Source organism: Neofelis nebulosa, chromosome X, assembly GCF_028018385.1.
Source record: "Neofelis nebulosa isolate mNeoNeb1 chromosome X, mNeoNeb1.pri, whole genome shotgun sequence".
NCBI lineage: Eukaryota > Metazoa > Chordata > Mammalia > Carnivora > Felidae > Neofelis > Neofelis nebulosa.
This window is the reverse complement of record NC_080800.1, coordinates 67949757-67974248: the sequence shown is the minus strand read 5'-3', so window position 1 is coordinate 67974248 and position 24492 is coordinate 67949757. Positions and strand designations below refer to the sequence as shown.

The window sequence follows — 24492 nt, the reverse complement described above, 5'->3', positions numbered from 1 at the left end:
CCGTCCCTTCCTGTCCAAGTAAGCATTGGCGCCACTTGCTCTGTCACTACAAATTTAGGGAATACAAGTTTTAATATATCTCTTTATTTGCTATAACATTGTATTTTGATCATTTTCTCCCTCAGGTGTCTCAGCCCTTCATTTGCGGCTGTGGTTGCCAGACAAAACAGCTCATGTTTACCACCATCCCCAAGCAGGGAGATGGGAGAATGAGTAGCAGGAATACAGAGTCCACTAATTCTTCCATCCAGTCCTCCCCTGTGCCTCCCCGGCCGATGAGGGGAGAAAAGAGGCCTTAACAGAAGTTTATCACCCCAGAGTTCATGCCCTCTCCCCCAGGCTGGCAGTCACGACGCTCCAGTGTTCCTGCGTCACAAGGGCACTACTTTCCCAGCCAATCCGGAGTGTACAGGCCAACGGCTCCTAGCAACAGTCTGAGAAAAGGCACAGCCAGGTTTTGGGACTTCTATTAGCTCAGCCTTAGGCGGTAATGAAGTGACTGACTCTGGGTTACTTCTGCAAAGTAGCCTTTAATTGGAAACAATGAGCTCCATTAAAGTCTATTACACCAGCGTGTCAGGGTCTAGAGAGGTGAGTGGAAAGAAAAGAGCCTTAGCAGGCAAAAAAGACTAGAGTGAAGACATTCTAGTTGGGGACTTCAGGATTGTGCTAGGGCATTACCATCTCCTTCTTGTCTTCTTGTCAGCTCCTTCCTCTCTAGGTTTTCAGGAATGGGAAGTGCAGAGGACAACAGAGAATGTGGTTATTGCCCTCACCCTGGTTGTGCTCTAAGAACTGACTGCTTTGAGAGGTTTCTGGGTCCTGAGTTCAGCCAACTTTAGTATTTCCAGTAATTTTGCATATGTTTCAAATGGAAGAGATAAAGAACCTTTTTCTTTAGGATGTTTAGGATGGGAGATGGAAGAGCTAAAGAACACTGTTTAGGATAGGAGAGGGAAAATGCCAGTGAGTAAATGGCCAAAATCCTCAGAGAAGATTGGATAACCTCAAAAAGACAAACTTAATTTCTAAGAAGAATATGTATTTGCATAGATCGGACATGTCTTAGGTTACAGTTTAGATGAACTATTTTGACCATGTTGTAGGAAATATTGTAGAATGGTGGTTTCAAACAACAATATATTGTGAGCCACATGTGTAATTTTAAATTTTCTAGTAATGACTTAAAAAAAGAGTTGAGATTGATTTTAATATATTTTATTTAACACAAAATTTACGAAATGTTATCATTGCAACATATAACCAATATTTAAAAAGAGGTGTTATGTATTTCCATATTAAGTCCTCAAAATCCAGTATGTATTTTGTACTTACAGAACATTTCATTTTGGACTAGCCACACTTCAAGTTCTCAATAGTCACATGTGGCTGGCTAATGGTTATCACAGCTCAGCTATACAAGGAATGTTATATGTCTAAGAACCTCATTCTGCAAAGTTTTTGGAAAAGCATGAAAACTGAAGAATTTAGAATGGATTATAAATGGCCAACAAACATTCATCACACTCCTTCGGTGTGTTAGGCACCATGATAGATGCAAGGAGCAATGAGATTTTATCTCAGCCTAGAAATAGTGCATTGCTTCTGCATAAAGCCTGAACAACTAAGGATTTCACCTGGGTACTAAGAAACAACAATAACAAGAAACAGTTTTAAAACGAAAATTATGGACTTTGTGACTATTTTTAACATTGTAATTTATGTTATTGGATATGGTACTAAGATTCTATAAGAGGGAATGATTTTAAATCATTAAGGACCATAAATGGATACAGCAGAAGATTCACCCAACTGTTGGTCTGTGTCTCTCAAACTGTAACATAAAAATCATCTGGAGGGCTTGTTAAAACATTCCTGAGAACCATTTCCAAATTCTATAGTTTTGGGGTGGGATAAGGCTGATGATGCTGGTCTTATAAATCACACTCAGATTAGCACTAGTCTAAACAACTGTTTTCATAATGTGGTTCCTCTAAAAAGAGTTTTGAAAAAAATACTATAAAAATGTGACTTAAGTCACATGAATCATGCTTTTGCAATTTTGAAGACTAATGAGCCTCAGAAAGTAGAAATGTTGCATGATGGAATTTCAAAAACTTCTCCACTATCAGTTGGAAATGGACAAGGTTTTCTAAGCCTGACTGGATTATATTTTTAAGTCATCAAACAAAAAACCTTCTGCCATCCACTTTCACAGAAGTCATAATTGAATAAACTGGGGTTTGTACTTGTCAAATTGATTTTACATATGTTTTCTTATTCTGGCATCACAGATTTTATGTGGCAAAATTGCCCAAGATTGTCATGTGAAAATGTAGAAAACTCAAATTTTAAGATTTATGTTACAGTTATTAACAAAAAATGTACTTATAAACTATTTAATTTTTTTATATTTTATTTTATATTTGAGAGAGACAGACAGACAGAGCATGAGCAGGGGAGGGGCAGAGAGAGAGGGAGACACAGAATCTGAAGCAGGGTCCAGGATCTGAGCTGTCAGCACAGAGCCTGACATGGGGCTTGAACTCATGAACCGCAAGATCATGACCTGAGCCAAAGTCAAACGCTTAACCGAGCCACCCAGGTGCCCCTACACTATGTTTAAAAGATAACCAATTATTACAATTATACTTTGGCAGTAGTGTTTCAGGGGAAAAGACAATGGGGGTGGATATACAGCCTTTTATAACAGATAACAGATATGTAAAGTTCATATAGGAGGACATAGCAAGAACTGATCACTTTTATTCACTCACAGTTTTTGTAAATCTTAATCCTCTGATTTATTTTCTCATTCTGTAGATTTTATCTCCTCACTTAGGCATAGTCTCCGATTATTGTTAAGAACATGCAGTTTTTTCTTTTAAATGTAAAAACCTGGTATCCTATTCATTTCCTACACAGGGCTACCATAGCTATTAGCATAAATTAATGCAGTGATGAGCTGAAATGTGTGCTTCAACTGTTAGCAGAATGTTCATACCATTTCATATGCAGTTTGAAATCAATATGGTAAATATGTATACCCCATTAGACATTTTTAACTCCCACTGACACCTTACTGTATTTCTTCATATACATATTAAACATATATACTATATATGTGTGTATGTGTATGTGTTTATCACAATAAAATTACCTAATTTTGCTGCTCAAAAAAATCACACCATTAAAAGCTATTACCCTACCATAGCATAATGGATAGGGAAAATAAAAATAAAACATAAAACATTGGGGCAAGTTGATTAACATCTTTCCATCTCTTTATATCTTTGTCTATCTAGGTGAAGCAGAGACAAGAAGAAGTTACCAGAATTTTAGATACTTACAAAATAAAATATGAATTAATAGATATTTCTGTGAGTTTGAAAATACTTCAGGAAATGAGGACTAAAGTTTCTACCCCTAGAGCTCTGCCACCTCAGATATTCAATGGTCAAGAATATTGTGGGGTAAGAGTAAATTTCCATTTTTATTTTATTTTTATTTCATATTTTAAGATTATTTAAATGGGGAAACAATACTTTTATGGACTGTGAGGGTGAGATTTTTTTCATTTACATAATAACTTAATTGTGTTCCTGAAGATAAGGCAATGTGTACTTCATTATGAAAAATATCATGAAAGGAAAGTATATCATGCAGCTTGTTTGGAGATACACAGTATTTTTCACCATACGTTATAGGATGAAATAACTGATACCTTGGGGAAATTCTTTTAACTAACTTAGCTGGTAGACATTTGCAAAGGCCCAGGCAAGATAATTAGCAAACTGACCTTGACACTTGAATTTAATTGTTTCATAAGTGAAATTATCAGCATTGATGTTACAAGTTAATTTTAATTCCTTTTAGGATTTTGAAATGTTTCACAAGGCAAAGGAGAACAAAGAGATTCTGAAATTCCTGAAGATGGAATGAATGTGCGGTGATGATACAAAATATGTTTACCAAGGTAGATCTGCATATACTTCCATATACATTGGTTACTTTTAATTAAAAAAAATATGAGAGCTTCATAAGGTTAATTGATATCTAGATTCATTTGCAATCACTAACATGGGGGCTTTTACAATTTCAATTTTGCTTTACAATCATTTCTTTGTTACATAGTGAACATTTTACAAAGATGTGTAAAAAACATTGTTAAACATTTATCAAGATCAAACTTCTCTTTGTTTATCTGACTGTACAAATGAGTTTAATATCTTTTTCCTTTTGCAAACTGATTAATTCATAATATAATTTTAGCAAAGTTATATATTTGATATTTGGTGTGTGTGGTTTTATGCAGAAAAAAATATGTCTTCCAGTGGATACATACCAAACTGTGATAAATGTGGCATTGGGGGGCACCTGGGTGGCTGAGTCGGTTAAGCAGCCAACTTCAGCTCAGGTTATAATCTCGGGGTCCATGCGTTCGAGCCCAGCGTCGGGCTCTGTGCTGACAGCTCAGAGCCTGGAGCCTGTTTCAGATTCTGTGTCTCCCTCTCTCTGACCCTCCCCCGTTCATGCTCTGTCTCTCTCTGTCTCAAAAATAAATAAACGTTAAAAAAAATTAAAAAATAAATAAATAAATAAATAAATAAATAAATAATGTGGCATTGGATGTAACAAGGGATCAAATGTGTGTAGTTCACATGAAATAATGAATAGTAACTAGAAAATAATGTCAAATATAGTAACTAAGATTCGTAAGCATCACGAGTATAAAATGTACTATACTTTTCATACAAATAGAAATATAAATTTTCTGTTTTAAATTATACTGCTTTAATTGAAGAAATTCATACTAAATTAACTGTTGAAACACATGTGAACACAATTTAAAACTGACAGTAAAAATGTAAAAAATACACTTTAGTTTTTCAAAGAAAGTTTTAAAGGAATACATTCATTACCATAAAAACAAAAAGGTTTTCCTAGAAAAGTCTCAGAATAGAAAATATCTGACATATTCTCATAAGAACTTTAAAGGACAATGAAATCATGGCCAAGTATCAGTTATATATGTAACCCAGTTAGTTCCTGAAAAAACAAATACAATAGAATCTTGGATTGCAAGTAACTTGTTCTGTGAGTGTTCTGCAAGGAGAGAAAACATTTCTAATAAATTTTAACTTGATAAATGAGTAAATGTTGCAATGCAAGTAGTACGTGATGCCGAACGCCACATGATCACAACTGAGCCAACAGTTGTTGAAATTTGCTTTCTATACAAGTGCTTTTGATTACAAGCATGTTTTCAGAATGAATTATGCTCACAAACCAAGGTTTTTCTGTGTAATAATTCCAAATCAACACTTAAATGGTTTCATCCTTCACCTTCAATTTTTTTTCTTCCAAGATTTTATTTAAATTCAAGTTAGTTAACATATAATGTAGTATTGTTTTCAGGAATAGAATTTAGTGTTTCATCATTTACATATAACACACAGTGCTCATCTCAACAAGTGCACTCCTTAATGCCTATCACCCATTTGGCCCACCCCCCCCCACCTCCCCTTCAGCAACCTTCAGTTTGTTCTCTGTAGTTAAGAGTCTCTTATGATTTACTTTCCTCTCTATTTTTATCTTATTTTATTTTTCCTTCCCTTCCCCTATGTTCATCTACTTTGTTTCTTAAATTCCACATATGAGAGAAACAATATGGTATTTTTCTTTCTCTAACTGGCTTATTTCACTTAGCATAAAGCACTCTAGTTCCATTTATGTCATTGCAACTGGCAAAATTTCTAATGACTTCAAAAAGATTTCATTCTTTTTGATGACAGTAATATTCCATATTATATGTATACATCTTCTTTATTCATTCTTCAGTCAATGGACATTTGGGCTCTTTTCATAATTTGGCCATTGTTAATAGTGCTGCTATAAATATTGAGGTGTATGTGCTCCTTTGAGTAAGTATTTTTGTATCCTTTGGATAAATACCTAGCAGTAAAATTGCTGGTAGTTCTATCTTTAATTTTCTGAGGAACCTCCACACTTTGTCCAGAATGGATGCAGCAGTTTATATTCCCACCAAAAGTGTAAGGAGTTTCCCCTTTCTCCACATCCTCAACAACATCTGTTTCCTGAGTTGTTAATTTTAGCTATTTTTATGGGTGTGATGTGGTATTTCATTTTGGTTTTGATTTTAATTTCCCTGATGATGAGTCATGTTGACCAGTTTTTCATGTATCTGTTAGCCATTTGTATGTCTTCTTTGGAAAAGTGTCTCTTCATGTCTCTGCCCATTTCTTAACTGGGCTATTTGTTTTTTGGGTGTTGACTTTGACAAGATCTTTATAGATTTTGAATATTAGCTTTTTATCTGATATGTCACTTGTGAATATCTTTGCCTATTCCATAGGTTACCTTTTACTTTTGTTGATTGTTTCCTTCATTGTGCAGAAGTTTTTTATCTTAATGAGGTCCCAATAGTTCATTTTTGCTTTTATTTCCCCAGTGTCTGGAGACATCTATAGTAGAAAGGTGCCATGGCCAAGGTCAAAGAGGTTGCTGCCTGTGTTCTCCTCTAGGATTTTGATGGTTTTCTTTCTCACATTTATGTCTTTCATCCATTTTCAATTTATTTTTGTGTATGGTCTAAGAGGGTGGTCCAGTTTCATTATTCTGCAGGTCACTGTCCAGTTCTCCCAAGAGCATTTGTAGAAGAGACTGTCTTTTTTCCCATTGCATATTGTTTTCTGCCTTGTTGAAGAATGGACCATAAAGTTGTGGATCCATTTCTGGGTTTTCTATTCTGCTCCATTGATGAACATGTCTGTTTTTGTGTCAGTACCTCACTGTTTTGATTACTACAGCTTTGTAATATAACTTAAAGTCTAGAATTATTATGCCTCCTACTTTGATTTTCTTTTTCAATATTACTTTGGCTATTCTGGGCCTTTTCTAATCCCATTCAAATTTTAGAACTGTTTGTTCTATCTCTGTGAAAAATTCTGGTGCCATTTTGATAGGGATTACATTGAACGTGTTGATTGCTTTGGGTAGTATAGACATTTTAACAGTATCAGTTCTTCCAATCCATGAACGTGGAATGTTTTTCCATTTCTTTGTGTCTTCCTCAATTTATTTCATAAGCTTACTATAGTTTTCATCATACAGATCTTTTACCACTTTGGTTAGGTTTATTCCTAGGAATTTTATGATTTTGGGTGCAATAGTAAATAGGATTGATTCCTTGATTTATCTTTCTGCTACTTCATTATTGGTGCATAAGAATGCAACCAATTTCTGTACATTGATTTTATATCCTCCAATGTTGCATAATTCATCTATCCATTCTATTAGTTTTTTGGTGGAATCTTTGGGCTTTCCATGTGCAACATCATGTTGTCTGTGAAGAGTGAAAGCTTGTCTTCTTCCTTGCTGATTTGGATGTCTTTTATTTCTTTTTCTTGTCTGATTGCTGAGGATTCCAACACCATGTTGAACAACAATGGTAAGAGTGGACATCTCAAGAAAGTTTTTATCAAGAAAGGATTCAGTATTTTTTCAAATGCTTTTCATGCATCTATTGAAAGGATCGTGTGGTCTTTCTTTTCTTATTAATGTGGTATATCATGTTGATTGATTTATGGATATTGAACAACCCTGCAGCTAAGGAATAAATCCCACTTGATCTTGGTGAATAATTCTTTTAATGTACTGTTAAATTCAATTTGCTAGTATCTTGTTGAGAATTTTTGCATCTATGTTTATTAGGGAAATTGGTCTGTAATTCTCCTTTTTAGGGGGTTCATAGTCTGGTTTTGAATCAAGGTAATCCTAGCTTTATAGAAAGAGTTTGGAAATTTTCCTTCCATTCATATTTCTTGTAACAGCTTCAAAAGAATTCTTTAAATGTTTGGTAGAATTCCCCTTGGAAGCCATCTGACCCTGGCCTCTTGTTTGTTGGGAGATTTTTGATTACTGATTCAATTTCTTTACTGGTTATGAGTCTGTTCATTTTTTTTTTTTATTTCTTCTTGTTTCAGTTTTGGTAGTTTATATGCTTCTAGGAATTTATCCATTGCTTCCCAATAGTCCAATTTGTTGGTATATAATTGTTCATAATAGTCTCATAATTCTTTGTGTTTCCATTGTGTTGGTTGTAATCTCTCCTCTTTCATTCATGATTTTATTTATTTGGGTCCTTCCCTTTTTCATTTTGAGAAATCTAGATAAGGGTTTCTCAATTTTGTTAATTCTTTAAAACACCAGCTCCTGGGCGCCCGGGTGACTCAGTCAGTTAAACATCCGACTTTGGCTAAGGTCATGATCTCACAGTTTGTGAGTTTGAGCCCTACATTGGGCTCTGTGCTGACCCCTTGGAGCTTGGAGACTGCTTCAGATTCTGTGTCTCCCTCTCTCTTTGCCCCTCCCCTGTTCATGCTCTGTCTCTGTATCAAAAATAAATAAGCATTAAAAAAATTTAAAACACCAGCTCCTGCTTTCATTGATTTGTTCTACTGTTGTTTTTTTTAATGTCATTTATTTCTGCTCTAATCTTTATGATTTCCCTTCTTCTCCTGGTTTTGGTGTTTATTTGCTGTTCTTTTTCCAGATCCCTTTGGTGTAAAGTTGGGTTGTGTATTTAAGAAATTTCTTTTTTTTCCATCTTCATTATTCTCCATAATTTTATCTTCTATATCATTGATTCCCTGCTATAGTTCATCCATCTTCACCATCATGGCATCCATTTGAGATTTCATCTTGGATATAGCATTTTATCAATTGGCCTGACTAGACTTTAGTTCTTTTATCTCTTCAGAAAGGGATTCTCTGGTGTCTTCTATGCTTTTTTCAATCTCAATTACTATTCTTGTATTCGTAATTTTAAATTTCTAGTTCAGACATCTTACTTGTATCTGTGTTGATTAAATCCCTAGTTGTCATTTCTTTCTTTTCTTTTTTGGGGAGTTGAATTTCTCCATCTTTTCATTGTCATTTCTTTCTGTTCTTTGGGGAGGTGAATTTTTCAATCTTTTCATTTTGGAGGAAGAAAAAAAAATAGTAAAATAAAATTAAACATAAAAATTGAAAACGAAAAAAAAAACCCAAAAGTCAAATAAAGGTAGTTAAATCCTAGGAGTGTTTCCATCTTCTTGTTGGGAGAAGCTTTATAGAAAAGAGAAAAAATAGAAAAGAAATTAAAAAAAAACTTAAAAAAATTAAAAATTAAAAACAAATTTAAATAATAAAATAGAATATAATAAAATAAAGAAAACAAAGTAGAATAAAAAATTTGCTCTTTCTGTGTCCAAGAAAGAAAAAGAAAAGAAAAAAAAACAAAAAGAACACAACATAAAAACTGTAGCAAAGAAACAAACAAATTAATAAACAAAATGAAACCCAAATGAAGCTAGATCCAGTTTCCCCCAGAATTGCAATGTTGCAGCACACTATGGTCCACAGTGGGTGGTAAGTGGGTGATAAGGATTTTTGCTGGTCTTCTGGGGGATGTGCCTGGAGGGCACAGGTGGGCAGGGCTTAGTGTAACAGCTCTGTTCTCCTGCTTAGCATACTGGGGTAGATCAGTGTGAGTGTGCTAGAGGTGAAAATGCCTTCACCCCACTCTCTAGCCTCCAGAGGGGGAATTTCTACCTTTGCAAATGTGCTATCAATTACCCCTGTCTCAGGCTTCTGTCAACTCCTTGTCTTTACTGTGTGTTTAAGCAGTCTGACTGCCAAGAGGTGCCTCCCTCTAGAATTGTATCTCAGATGGGGCTGTGTTTCAAAACCCCACATTTCAGAGACCCCTGCGGTTTGGACTCACCCTGATTCTCTGGAGAAGGGTCTTGCTGAGCAATGACTGGGTACTGACTTGTCCCAGAAAACATCTGCATGATTGCATAGTGGCAGATAGAGTTTGTGGTAAATCACAACATACCGCAGGTGCCAGATTTTGATGCACTCATCTGGCATCTTTGCTCCAATATCAGTAAACATGGCAGCTCTCTTGGGTCTACTGGGATTTTTGCCCATGGGGAGGCTATATCACCTCTACTAAATGCACTGCAAGCAGGAGAACTGCTTCTCCCTGTGTGGCACATGGACCCCTCAGACTGTACTGCCTGCTCCTGGGGAATCATCTTGCTTCCTTGCCAGAATACTGATAGGCACTGAACTCTGAAACCTCAGACTCTCCTTGTGCTTCACTATTTATATAAAACTGGTGGTACTGAAATCCTCTCACTCTTCCTTGCCCATGATTTTGGGGAACAGATTTCATGTCTTCTGTGAGTGTTTTCAGTCTTTCTCTCTCTCTTTCTCTGCAGCTAATTTCAGGGGGATTGCTTTTCTTGTGCAATCCCAAAGCATTGCACTGTCTTCCCCTTTCTCTTTCTCTCTCTGTCCCCTCCCTGCAAAAACAGCTCCCTAACCACAGTGGCACTGCTGCTTTTCACTCCCCCCGCCTTTATCTCTCTGCATCACGTACCTGCCAAGATCTCTGACTCAAATTATGCAGATTATTGCATTAATGTTCAGATGAATTTCCTAGGTGTCCAAAATAGTTTAATGCTGATATCATTGTGTTTCAGGGATAAGACAAACTCAGGGTCCCCATACTACTCTGCTGTCTTAAATCCCTCCAGTCATATGACATATATGCACATATATATACATATATGCACATATATGTATATATAACATATGCACATATATGTATATGTATATATATACATATATATGTATGTATACATATACAAGAGAACTAAAAATAGGTGCTCAAACAAAAAAATATATCACAAATATTCATTATGCATAATAGCCAAAAAGTGGAAACAACCCAAGTGTCTATCAACTGATTAAAGGTTAAACAAAATGTAGTTATATCCATACAATGGATATTATTTGACAATAAAAAAATGAAGTACTAATGCAAACTGCAACATGATGAATCTCAAAAGCATGGTACTTAGATGCAGCCAGTGACAAAAGACCACATATTTTGTGATTCTATTTATATAAATGTTCAAAATAATTAAATGCATAGATAGATAAAATAGATTAGTGGTTGCATAAGGTGGAGGGAGTGGGAGATTGGCAGTGACTGCTAATGCATACAGGGTGTATTTGTTGTGTGATAAAATGTTCAAAACTTAAGTTATAGTGATGGCTGTGCAAGGTTAAGAATATACTAAAAACCGTTGAATTGTACACTTTAAATGGGTGAATTTACTGTATGTGGATTATATATCAATGGAGATGTTTAAAGGTAATTATGCTCAGATAGTATTTATATTAACAATATGGTTAATGTTTAGGTAGGAACTCAAACTTTTGTTAAATAAGAGACAGCTGATAATATTCAGGGATGAGGTTGGTGAGGTGAGGGCAGAAGACCTGAAGGTTCAAATTAATAAAATGTGAATAACTATTAATCAGTTTTACTGGAATTCTTCAAAAGAAAAGAAATATTTATTTTACATGGAAAAATGCAGTCAATGTCAATCTTTCTTTATTTTCACCATCCACATCAGGGTAACAAAATCAATGTGAGCTTTCCTTTTTCCTTTTCCTAAATGAATGGAATATGTGATGTGTAACCTGGCTCTACAAAATTCTTTAAATTTATACTTTCCAAAGCAAGTAAATAATCTGTTCCAAAATTCTGTTTCCACATTAAACCTGATGGACATAACACATATGTACAAAACATTCCACCCAAAATACAATAAAACAACAACAAAGGAATAAATATTCTTTTCAAGTACACATGGAACATTCTTCAGAATAGATCATATATTAGACCATAAAACAAGCCTCAATAAAGTTTTAAAAAATTGAAATCATACCATGTATCTTTTCTGACCATAATTGTGTGAAACCAAAAATAAATCGTAAGAAAAAAATTGGAAAAAGTAAAATATGTGGAGACTGAACAACATTATAAACAACCAGTGGGTCAATGAAGCTGTCAAAGAAGAAATAAAAGATTACATGCAAACAAATGAAAAGTGAAAACACAATGGTCCAAAATCTCTGAGACACAGGAAAAGAAATTCAAACAAGACTACTTCAAGAAACAAGAAAAAACTGAAATAAACAATCTAACCTTAGGCCTTAGGAACAAGAATACAAAGAACAAAAAAAGCCTAAGGTAAGTAGAAGAAAGGAAATAATACAGATCGAAGCAGAAATAAATAACAAAGAGAATATAAAAGAAAAAAATCAATATAACCAAGAACTGGTTTTATGAAAAGATAAACAAAATGGGCAAATGCTTAGCCAGACTCATCAAGAAAAAAAAGAGAAAGAACCCAAATAAATAAAATCACAAATGAGAAAAAAGTAACAATTATCAGCACAGAAATACAAAGGATTATAAGAGAATACTATGAACAAATATATGCCAACAAACAGGTCAACCTAGAAGAAATGGATTATTTTCTAGAAACATGCAATCTTCTAAAACTGAACTAGGGAAAAAAAAGAAAGTCTGAACAGTCTGATTACAAGTAATAAAATTGAATTGGTAATCAAAAAACTACCAAAAAACAAAAGACCAGGAACAAATGGATTCACAAGTGAATTATACCAGACATTTAAAGAAAAACTAATACCTATTCTCCTCCAACTATTCAAAAAACATAAGGAATACATCCAAATACAATTTACAAGGCTATAATTAGTATAATACCAAAACCAGACAGACACCACCAAAAAAAAAAAAAAAAACAAAAAAACAAAAAAAAAAAAACAAAAAAAAAAAACACCTATAGCCAGTATCCCTGATGGGCATAGATGCAAAATACCTCAGCAAAATATTGGCAAGTGACAAAGAACAATACATTAAAAAGACCATTCACCACGATTAAGTGGGATTTATTCCCACAATAAATGAATGGTTCAATATTTGCAAATTAATCAACATTATATACCATACCAACAAAACAAAGGATAAGAATCATACAGTCATGTCAATAGATACAGAGAAAGCATTTGACAAGATTCAACATACATTCATAATAAAAAAAAACTCTCAATAAAATGGAGTTAGAGCTAATACAACTTAAGATATTAAAGACCATATATCAAAACCCCACAACTAACCTCAAGCTCAATGGTCAAAGACTGAGAACTTTCCCTCTAACGTCAGGAACAAGACAAGGATGTCCACTTTTGCCACTTCTTTTCAACAGAGTACTGGAAGTCCTAGACACAGTATTCAGACAAGAAAAATAAATGACATCCACATTGGTAGAGAAGAATTTAAACTATCACTATTTGCAGATGACATAATAATATACATAGAAAATTCTAAGGACACCACCAAAAAACTACTAAAATAAATGAATTCAGTAAACTGTCAGGATACAAAATGAATACCCAGATATCAGTAGTGTTTGTATACACTAATAACAAAGTCACAGAAAGATTAATTTTCTTTGCATTTATTTTTTTATGCTTCACAACAATTTTTTTAAATTTTAGTTAGCCAACATCATAAAATATTTGTTTTAGGGGTAGAATTCAGGGACTCATTACATACAACACCCAGTGCTCATCACAAGTGCCTTCCTTAATACCCATCATCTACCTAAGCCCATTTCCCACCCACCTAACTCCCTAAATGTTCAGTTTCTTCTCTATTAAGAGTCTCCTGTGGTTTGTTTCTGTGTCTCCTCTTCCCCACTCCCCCACTTCCCATATATTCATGATTTGTTTCTTAAATTACACACATATGAGTGATGTCATATGGTATTTGTCTTATTCTGTTGACTTATCTCGCTTAGCATAATACCTTCTAGCTCCATCCCCATCATTGCAAATGGCAAGATTTCATTCTTTTTTTAATATGAAATTTATTGTCAAATTGGTTTCCATACAACACCCAGTGCTCATCCCAACAGGTGTCTTCTTCAATGCCCATCACCCACTTTCCCCTCCCTCCCACCCTCCATCAACCCTCAGTTTATTCTCAGTTTTTAAGAGTTTCTTATGGTTTGGCTCTCTCCCTAATTTTAATTTTTCCTTCCCCTCCCCCATGGTCTTCTGTTAAGTTTCTCAGGATCCACATAAGAGTGAAAACATATGGTATCTGTCTTTCTCAGAAATCAGCTGCATTCTTATACACTAATAATGAAGCAACAGAAAGACAAATAAAGAAACTGATCCCATTCACAATTGCACCAAGAATCATAAAATACCTAGGAATAAAGCTAACCGAAAATGTAAAATATCTGTATGCTGAAAACTATAGAAAGCTTATGAAGGAAATTGAAGAGGATGCAAAGACATGGAAAAACATTCCATGCTTATGGATTGGAAGAATAAATATTGTTAGAATGTCAATACTACCCAAAGCAATCTACACATTCAATGCAATTGCAATCAAGATTTCATTCTTTTTGATGGCTGGGTAATATTCCATTATAAATGTGTACCACATTTTCTTTATTCCTTTATCTGTTGATGGATATTTGGGCTTTCTCCATAGTTTGGCTATTGATGATAATGGTGCTATAAACATTGGGGTTCATGTACCACTTCAAACCTGTATTTTTATATCCTTTGGGTAAATACCTAATAGTGCAATTGATGGATCATAGGGTAGTGTTATTTTTAGTTTTTTGAGGAACCTCCATACTGTTCCAGAGTGGTGGCACCAGTTTGCATTCCCAACAACAGTGTAAGAGAGTTTCCCTTTCTCTGCATCCTTGCCTACACCTGTTGTTTCTTGTATTGTTGATTTTAGCCATTCTAACAGGTGTGAGGTGGCATCTCATGGCGGTTTTGATTTGTATTTCCCTGATGATGAGTGATTTTGAGGATATTATCATGTGTCTGTTAGTCAGCTTGATGTCTTCTTTTGAAAAATGTCTATTCATGTCTTCTGCCCATTTCTTAACTGGATTTATTGTTTTTTTTATGTTGACTTTGATAAGTTCATTATAGATTTTGTATATTAACCCTTCATCAAATATGTCATTTGAAAATATCTTCTCCCATTTTGTAAGCTACCTTTTAGTTTTCTTGATTGTTTCCTTCACTATCTAATGCTTTGTATCTTGATGAAGTCCCAATAGTTAATGTTTGCTTTGTTTCCCTTGCCTTTTGCCACGTATCTAGCAAGAATTTGCTACAGCCAAGGTCAAAGAGGTTATGGCTTGTGTCCTCCTTTAATATTTTGATAGTTTCTTGTGTCACATTTAGGTCTGTAATCCATTTTGAACTTATTTTTGTGAATGGTGTAAGATGGTGGTCCAGTTTCGTGCTTTTGCATGTCGCCATCCAGTTTTCCTAACACCATTTGTTAAGGATACTGTCTTTTTTCCATTGGATATTCTTTCCTGTTTTTTTGAAGATTGCTTGACCATATACTTGTGGGTCAATTTCTGGGTTTTCTGTTCTGTTACATTGATCTATGTGTCTGTTTTTGTGCCAGAACTATACTATCTTGATGACTACAGCTTTGTAATATAGCTTAAAACCTGGAGTTGTAATGTCACCAGTTTTGTTTTTCTTTTTCAGGATTGCTTTGTCTATTCAGAGTCTTTTGTAGTTCCATACATATTTTAAGATTGTTTGTTCTAGTTCTTCAAGAAATGATGGTGGTATTTTGATAAGGATTTTTATTACATGTGTAGATTGCTTTGGATAGTATAAACATTTTAACAGTGTTTGTTCTTCTAATCCATGAGCATACAATGCTGTTCCATTTTTTTGTGTCCTTTTCAGTTCTATATTTTTCAAAGTACAGATCTTTTACTTCTTTCATTAGGTTTATCCCTAGGTATCATTGTTTTGGTGCAATTGCAAATGGAATCATTGTCTTGATTTCTTTTTCTATTTCTTCATTATTGGTGTATAGAAATGCAACAGATTTCTGCAGGTTGATTTTATATTCTGAAACTTTGCTGAATTTATATATTAGTTCTAGCAATTTCTTGATGGAGTCTTGTGGGGTTTCTACATAGAGTATCATGTCATCTGGAAAAAGTGAGTTTGACTTATTTCTTGCTGATTTCAATGCCTTTTATTTCTTTTTGTTGTCTGATTGCTGAGGCTAAGACTTCCAGTTCTATATTAAAAAGTATTGGTGAGAGTGGGCATCCTTGTCTTGTTCCTTACTGTATGTGAAAGTTTCTTGGCTTTTCCCTATTGAAAATGATATTATTTGTGAGTCTTTTTTACCATTGCTGCTTTCAGGATTATTTCCTCAACTGCATAATTTTAATTTGACTATGATATGTCTTCATGATGATTGGCTTTTGTTGAATTTAATGGGAGTTCTCTGTGCTGCTTGTATTTTGATGTCTGTGTCTTTCCCCAGATTAGAGAAGTTTTCAGCCATAATATGTTTGAATAAACCTTCTTTTTTTTTTTTTTTTTTTAAATTTTTTTTTTCAACGTTTATTTATTTTTGGGACAGAGAGAGACAGAGCATGAACGGGGGAGGGACAGAGAGAGGGAGACACAGAATCGGAAACAGGCTCCAGGCTCTGAGCCATCAGCCCAGAGCCTGACGCGGGGCTCGAACTCACGGACCGTGAGATCGTGACCTGGCTGAAGCCGGACGCTTAACCGACTGTGCCACCCAGGCGCCCCTGAATAAACCTTCTGATCCTTTTTATCTTTCTTCATTTCTGGGATACTATAAGAATGTTATTAAATTTTAATAAGTCACTGAGTTCCCTAGGTCTGCCTTCATGATTCATGACCTTTCTTCCCTTGTACAGAAAGAGAAATTTAAAAACAAATACCATTTACTAATGATCCAAAAAGAACAAAATATGTAGAAATAAACTTAACTAAAGAGGTGAAAGTTCTGTACTCTGAAAATTATAAAACACTGATGAAAGAAACTGATGATGATATAAGCAAATAGATATTCCATGCTCATGTATTAGAAATATTAATATTGTCAAAATGTCCATATTACCCAAGGAATCTACACATTCAGTGCAATCTCTCTCAAAATGCCAATAGCAATTTTCACAAAACTAGAGCAAACAATACTGAAATTTGTGTGGAACCACAGAAGGCCAAAATAGTGAAAGCAATCACAAGAAAGAATCAAGTTGGGGGTATCAGAATTCCAGAGTTCAAGATCTATTACAAAGCTGTAGTAATCAAAGCAATGTGGTATTGGCACAAAAATAGACACATAGATGGGTAGAACAGAATAAAGACCCCAGAAATAAACCCACATTTATATGGTCAATTAATCTATGACAAAGGAAGCATAAAAATACAATGAAAAGGCATTCTTTTCAATAAATCGTTCTGGTAAAATTGAACAGCTACATGTAAAAGAATGAAATTGGACTACTTTCTAACACCACACACAAAAATAAACTAAAAATCAATTAAAGGCCTAAATGTGAGCCTGGAAAGCATAGAATCCCTACATGAGAACACAGGCAGTAATTTTTCTGATATTAATTTTTCTAAATATGTCCTCTCAGGCAAGGGAAACAAAGGAAAAATAAACTATTGGGACTACATCAAAATAAAAACTTTTGTACAGTGAAAGAAAACATCAAGGAAACAAGAAGACAATCTACTGAATAGAATATATTTGCAAAAGATGTAGTTGATAACAGGTTAATATCCAAAATATATACAGAACTCATACAACTCAACACCAAAACAGCAAATAATCCAATCAAAACATGGGCAGAGGTCCTGAATAAACATTTTTGGAAGAGAGATACAGATGGACAACAGACACATCAAAAGATACTCAGCATCAGTAATCATCAGGGAAATGCAAATCAAAACCACAATAAGATATCACCTCACGCTTGTTAGAATGGCTAAATCAAAAAGACAAAAAACAACAAGTGTTGGTGAAGATATGGGGAAAAAAGAACTTTTTTGCACTGTCGGTGGAAATATAAATTGGTACAGCCACTGTGGAAAACAGTATGAGGATTCCTCAGAAAGTAAAAATAGAGGGGCACCTGGGTGGCTCAGTTGGTTAAGCATCCAAATCTTGATGTTGGGTCAGGTCATGATCTCATGGTTCGTGAGTTCCAGCCCCATGTCAGGCTCTGAATTGGCAGTGTAGAATCTGCTTGGGACTCTCTCTCTGTCCCCCTCTCTCTGCCCTTCCCTCCCCACACATGCATGTGCACATGTGCTCTCTCTCTCTCAAAATAAATAAATAAACTTTTAAAAATTTAAGAATAGGAATATCATGTGATCCAATAATTCCACTATTGGGTATTTACCCAGGGACAACAAAAACATCAACTCAAAAAGATATATGCACCCTATGTTTATTACAGCATTATTTACAGTAGCCAAGACATGGAAGCAACCCTAAGTGTCCACCAATAGACAAATGAATAAGGAAAATATGGTATATATACACAATATTACACAGCCATAAAAAAGGATGAGATTTTGTCATTTGAGTCATTATAGATGGACCTAGAGGGTATTATGCTAAGTGAAACAAGTCAGATGAGAAAGACAACTACCATATGATTCCACTCATAAATGAAATCTAAAAAAATAAACATTGGTGCCTGGCAAAATGGGTAAAGGAAAGAGGGTGATACAGGCCTCCAGTTATGGAATGAGTAAGTCATGGGAATAAAAAGCAGAGCATAAGGAATAGTCAATGATATTGCAATAGCAATGTAATGACACAGCTGGTAGCTGCACTTGTGGTGAAAATAGCATAATGTATAAACTTGTCAAATCACTAAGATGTAAACCTGAAACTAATGTACCATTGTGTGTCAACTATACTCAAAAACAAACAAAAAAAAAAACAGAAGAAGAAGAAAAGAAAAGAAGATCATAAGGAAGAGAAAAACGTTTATTTAAAATTCTATTTACCCCTCCACTAAGATTCTCAAATAAATGTTGACATTTAGCAATATAATCAAGAACCAATTTGCATTGTTTGTTGAAAATAGAAATTTTAGTGAAGGTAGCAAGGGTTGTATTTTCGAGGCAAATTTTGTGAAAACTCTTTATAAATCTCACCTTAATATTCAGAACTTCACTTGCTTTTTTTGTATCCGCTTATATCTACTAGCATATGGTGCTAAAGGACACAGACAAAATGAAAGATTTCAATTTAGGAAGATTCAATCTATCCTTTTAATTTAAATTTATATATAGTAAGGTACAGCCTAGTAAATATAAACATCTCAAATATATCATTTGCTTTTGAAGGATTCTAGTTTTGACATTGTTAACTTATTTGGTAGTTTAAAAAATTCCAATGTAGTTAACATACAGTGTTGTATTGGTTTTAAGTGTACAATGTAGCAATTCAACAATTCCATGTATTGCTCAGTGCTCATGAAAATAAGTGTGAAAGATGCCTTTTAACACTATAATTCATAGTATGTATATATAATATATTGACCCTTACATTTTGAAACATAATCTCTTCATATAGAATGGAAAATATTTTGGTTTTTCAAAATGTCATATTGGCAACATTATGAGATTTATTTCTCATATGAGAAAACACACCAATGGAATGTATAATTCCAAAGATGTTATAGTGTCTAATTCCATCTTGTGAAAATTTGGATTGAAATAGAAAATAGTTAAAGACAAACTAAAATGTTTCATGGAAGACAAGGTAAATTTGAAGAATGAAATAGGTTGACATTATTTTCAATAAACCACCTTCATTATTCTGAGCATAGAACACAACTATAACAATCTGTCAAACAATTGAATTAAATGTTAATTTCTTTCTCTTTGCATGTCCATGTCAAGAATAGCAATTGATATGGGAAACAAAAGCAGAGGGAAATAGCAGATAGAATTAAATTTCCTTATAACCTGCAACCCATTGACAAATAGTTGAGGCAGTTAGAGTACAATTTTCCTCTGGGAACTCCCTACTTTCTTAATGTTAATGCTTTGCTAAAGCGGAAAACAACCTTAGTTTGACAATAGCCAGGCCTCCAGTACTTGTGAGTCTTCTTTAGCGTATGAAAATCTCATTGGAAACTTCCCCTTGACTTTACGTTCCTCAACTCCCAAATATATATATATATATATATATATATATATATATATATATATTATACTTGTGGTATATATATATACGTATATATATATACACACACATATATATAAACCCCAGTCTCTCCACAACATCTGGGTCAGCTCTTCCTGTCCACAGGTTCTGTCGTCATGCTTTAATAAAATCACGATATTTCCACCAAGGACATCTCAAGAATTCTTTCTTGACCATTGTTTCAGAACCCCATGAACCCCACCATCACCTCCCAAAATACTCATCATATTTTGTGCCCGAATGTCGGACTATGAGTCCTTTCATCTGGACTCTGAGTGGTGCAAATTGGGTGAGTAGTTTCCCTTTTCTTCCTTTACTCTCATTTCAGGGGCCTTTTTGAGGAGTATGGTCTTATTGGAACAATTTCATGTCAATTGCTCAGGCTACAATCTTCTTGCCCATGGCTACTCTATGGGGAGGAGAAAGCCTGCCTTTTGGCTGGAAGTTAGTACCCTAGCCTGAATGGTAATAACATCCAGAAACTTTATGCCCTCTCTTTATTCCTGTCTTTATACAAAGTTGTCTGTTTTGGACATGGGACAGCCACCTAAGTGACTAGCATGCTGCCAGTCTTAAGATTCCTGTGAGAAGTTTCCTTCTCATTGGTCTAATGGGATCCCCTCGACATACCTGGTCTGACCCCTTCTGATTGTGAGACCTCCACTGGGAGCCACCTGAAACCAGTACCTGATTGAAATAAAACCCAACTGGGGACCATTTCCTAGGAAGTCAGCTGTGTTGGAATTTTGCTTAGATCATGATGGATTTCTAGCTTTACTGCTTTCTGTCATTGTCCTCAACTACAGAATTGGGTAATTTTGTAAAACTTTTCCAGTGTTTTCCATGGGTTAAAAATGGCTGGTTTTTCATGGCTTTCTCTGCAAGGCAAGCCACAGTGTGGTACATGGCCACCAAGGCACAACATCGCCTTCTCCACAGGACAAGCCACAGGATGGCACAGCAAGGCCTTCTCAACAAGGCAAACTTGGTCCATATGCCAGCCCCCACTTGTAGTCTAGAATGCAATGGGGAAGTGGGGGGAGGGCTGGCCTCCCTCCTACAGGGGTTTCTAGCAGCTGTTTGGTAGATCCTCGACCTTTGACTTCGTTTGATGGATGCCTCAGGTCGCTTTGACACAAGGAACATCTGATATATCCTGAGCATGGGACACCACCCAGGAGTCAAGGGGGATCTTTGTGGTAATGGACCTTATCTATTTTTTCTCTTCTGTCCCCAAGGACTCTCCCTTGAGATGCTTTTTTAACCCACTGGAAACAATTCAGATTACAAGATTTAAGAAAGGACTGATATCCTGTAACACTGCATGGCCTTTGTAGGATCTAGCAGTTAGATCTTTTCTGCAGGAAACAGGGCAAATTGACAAAGGTCTCCTAGGCCCAGACCTTCATGGCTCTAAATCAGGACCTGGATCTAAAGGCCTCTTATCTAAACTGGCCTCCTCCAAATAAACTCAGGTTGCTGGAGGAAACACAGGCCATCCCTAATGAAGGGGATACTGTCTCTCTCACTGTTCCTAATAACGGGAGCTTCTCTCTCATTCATATCCTGGGTAATGGCTTTAATTGGAACCAAATGGTTAGTCTATCCCAGGACGGGGACTTTAAGGAATGCTCCCAAGCAGAGAAGCTGCCAAAACTCCCTTTGTTTAGGGGAAATTCCCTGTCTATTCTGACCTGACATGGACTGCCTAATTCCACTACTTGGTGGAAAACAAAAAACAAGGCATCTGCTCCTCTGTCCGAGCTGACAAGATGTAGAACTGGGAACTCTTCCTCTACCTGCTGGCAGCATTTCACCTCTTCTGCCTTCTCCTGTTTCTGCACCACCTCGGGTGTGGCCTGCAAAGCTGATTCTATACCATCCTCGGTGCCTCCTCAGGCACCACTGGCTGTCTAGGAGCAAAGAGCACCCACTTGGACTGCCTACTTCAGATTTTGCCACCAGTGTCTCAGGTGAAAATTGATAATGGGGAACAGATTGTCTTTTAAGTGGATGCAAGTGGAACATATTCAGTGTTTAAGCTAATTTAATTTTGTTGGTTTAATTAAAATAGACATATCTTTAGAGTTATCAACATTAAATATAAAACTCTTATTCTATCTAGGATTATTGAAAATAAATAAGCTCATGCTGTCTTTATTGCAATTTGTTAACAAAAAAGATGACTTAAAATGATGGTTAATTCTGTCTCAAAGTTTTCATGGGTAATTGTTAAGATAGCTTTCAGTCTTCTGTAACCTAAAATTTTAACGTGTTCCTCACATGATAATTGGGATTGAATTAAACTGAACATGGGATTAAATGAGCTAAGGAAGATTATAGTTTTGATTCTTGTTGAAAATATTGCTGGTTCTCTAATGTTTCCTCTTCCAGATTAAGGAAACTGTCTCTTAAGATATCTATGATATACAAAAATGTCATAAAGTATTCATTTGTAAACTGAAGCATTTATCTTTTCTCTCTACATAATTCCCCTGAAATTCAAAAAACTCTCAATGAGTATTCTTTCTTTCATGGGAATTACAATTGTTTGCATAAGTTCAATAAAAATCTGTTCATCTTGTAACAGGTCACTGTTGGAAATACTGATAATTTTACCAAGGCTTTGACTGGAATGTCATATTTGAGGATGACATTCATAGAGTCAGATATGATCAGACAGCTTTAAGGAACTAGGGTTGGCTTTATAAAACATGGAGCCATAAAGCCCCTTGGAAATGTTGGCCTGGTGCCTTGCTTACAGAGTTCCCAGCAGTCTTACCAGTTGAGTAAAGAATGTCACTTCCTGGCAGCTGCACGAAACTCAGGATACTTTGAGGACCTTCTGAAGAGGAATTTGCCCAAATCTACAGGTATTGCAGGCATGTCTGATGGCAATACTTGGCTTCTGGCTTGGAGAGCCACTAAACATTCAATCTAGATTTCTTATAAAAAGTTCCAGCAAAGCAAATTTTAAAAGATCTGTATGATCAATCACTACTCTTGCTGAGTTTATGTAAATAATTAGGCCAAGTTTGTTAAAACTGGACTTGTTTTACAAAGGAATTAGTCTTGATTTGATTATCTCCAGAAATGAGGGTTACTAGAGAGAAAAATTATTTTAATAATGCACATTTCTGGATGTTAAATTTTAGTTCTGATAGTCTTTAAATGTTGTTTGCCTAAGCTAGACAACTTGAGATAAACTTCAGAGATATTCTCACAATAGAACAGGTATGGACAATCTTCTTGCTTGTTATTCTGTGGGGATAGTAACAGGTCCCAATGGGTATATTATTTATTTAAAAAGCTAGAATGGGATGGATTTCCCCAACAATTTTATGAAAAGACTATAGTGCTTTATTAAATTATTCCTTGAGCCCAGGTTAACTCATACATCTCTAAATGAATATACAAGTCATAGTCTCCCTAAACCTTATCTGTAGTTATTAGAAACCCACCCCATATAAACGAAGGAAATATGATTTATTTAAAAGATTGGAAGTCTACTACAGGTAAGGGATTTAACTCCAAAAGGGAAGGGCCCCTACTGAGTCATATTATGGAATCCCACTGTAGTTAAATTAGAAGGTCATTACTCATGGACTCCTATATCAAGAATTAAACCTGGAGGCACCTGGGTGGCTCAGTCGGTTGAGCATCTGACTTTGGGTCAGGTCATGATCTCACGGTTTGTGAGTTCAAGCCCCATGTCGGGCTCTGTGCTGACAGCTCGGAGCCTGGAACCTGCTTCAGATTCTGTGTCTCCACCTCTCTCTGCCTCTCCCCTGCTCATGCTCTGTCGCTCTCGTGTCTCAATAAATAAACGTTAAAAAAAATTTTTTTTAAAGAATTAAACCTGTACCTTCCTCACAGGAATCTAGTATTGTTGCAGGATTTTTTACCACAATACACAGAATTCATTGCCTTGCCACTTTGAAGAACAAAGAGGTGGACACAAAATGAGCAGCAGGCAAAAGTTTATTAGAGTATAAGATTAGAAAGGAAGAATAGTAGGAAAGCTCTGTTTACAGAGAAGGGATGTTTGAAAGTGAATGCCTGAGAACTCTAGGCAAGGGTCCTTGTTTTATAAGGTTCTGGTCAGCCCTCCCTCTTCCCTTTCCCCTTGTTCCTTCCTAGGTTCTACCCTTATTGTCTTTTCTTTTTTTTTAAGTATTTATTTATTTTTGACAGAGAGAGAGACAGAGCATGAGCGAGGGAGGGTCAGAGAGAGAGGGAGACAAAGAATCCGAAGCAGGCTCCAGGCTCAGAGCTGTCAGCACAAAGCCCGACACGGGGCTCGAACTCACAGACTGCGAGATCATGACCTGAGCCAAAGTCAGACGCTCAACCGACTGAGCCACCCAGGCGCCCGTACCCTTATTGTCTTGATAGCTCTAGGTGCTGGGTTGTCCATGCCTGATTGGCTCGTTTTCATTGTTATGAGGGGTTGTCTATGGCCGCACTTAGGTCTT

The 24492-nt window shown here is 35.6% G+C and overlaps 1 protein-coding gene across 1 annotated transcript in view; it reads left to right on the top strand.

The window, feature by feature from the left end:
- Window positions 1-426: 426 nt before the first annotated feature.
- LOC131503208 (SH3 domain-binding glutamic acid-rich-like protein 3) overlaps window positions 427-24492 on the top strand; it is a 38046-nt gene continuing 13980 nt past the window's right edge. The window contains exons 1-3 of the mRNA XM_058714773.1: window positions 427-591; window positions 3306-3473; window positions 3877-3976. Coding sequence (XP_058570756.1) covers window positions 544-591; window positions 3306-3473; window positions 3877-3942 — 282 coding nt within the window. The 5' untranslated portion in view covers window positions 427-543 and the 3' untranslated portion in view covers window positions 3943-3976. The remainder of the gene's footprint in view (window positions 592-3305; window positions 3474-3876; window positions 3977-24492) is intronic.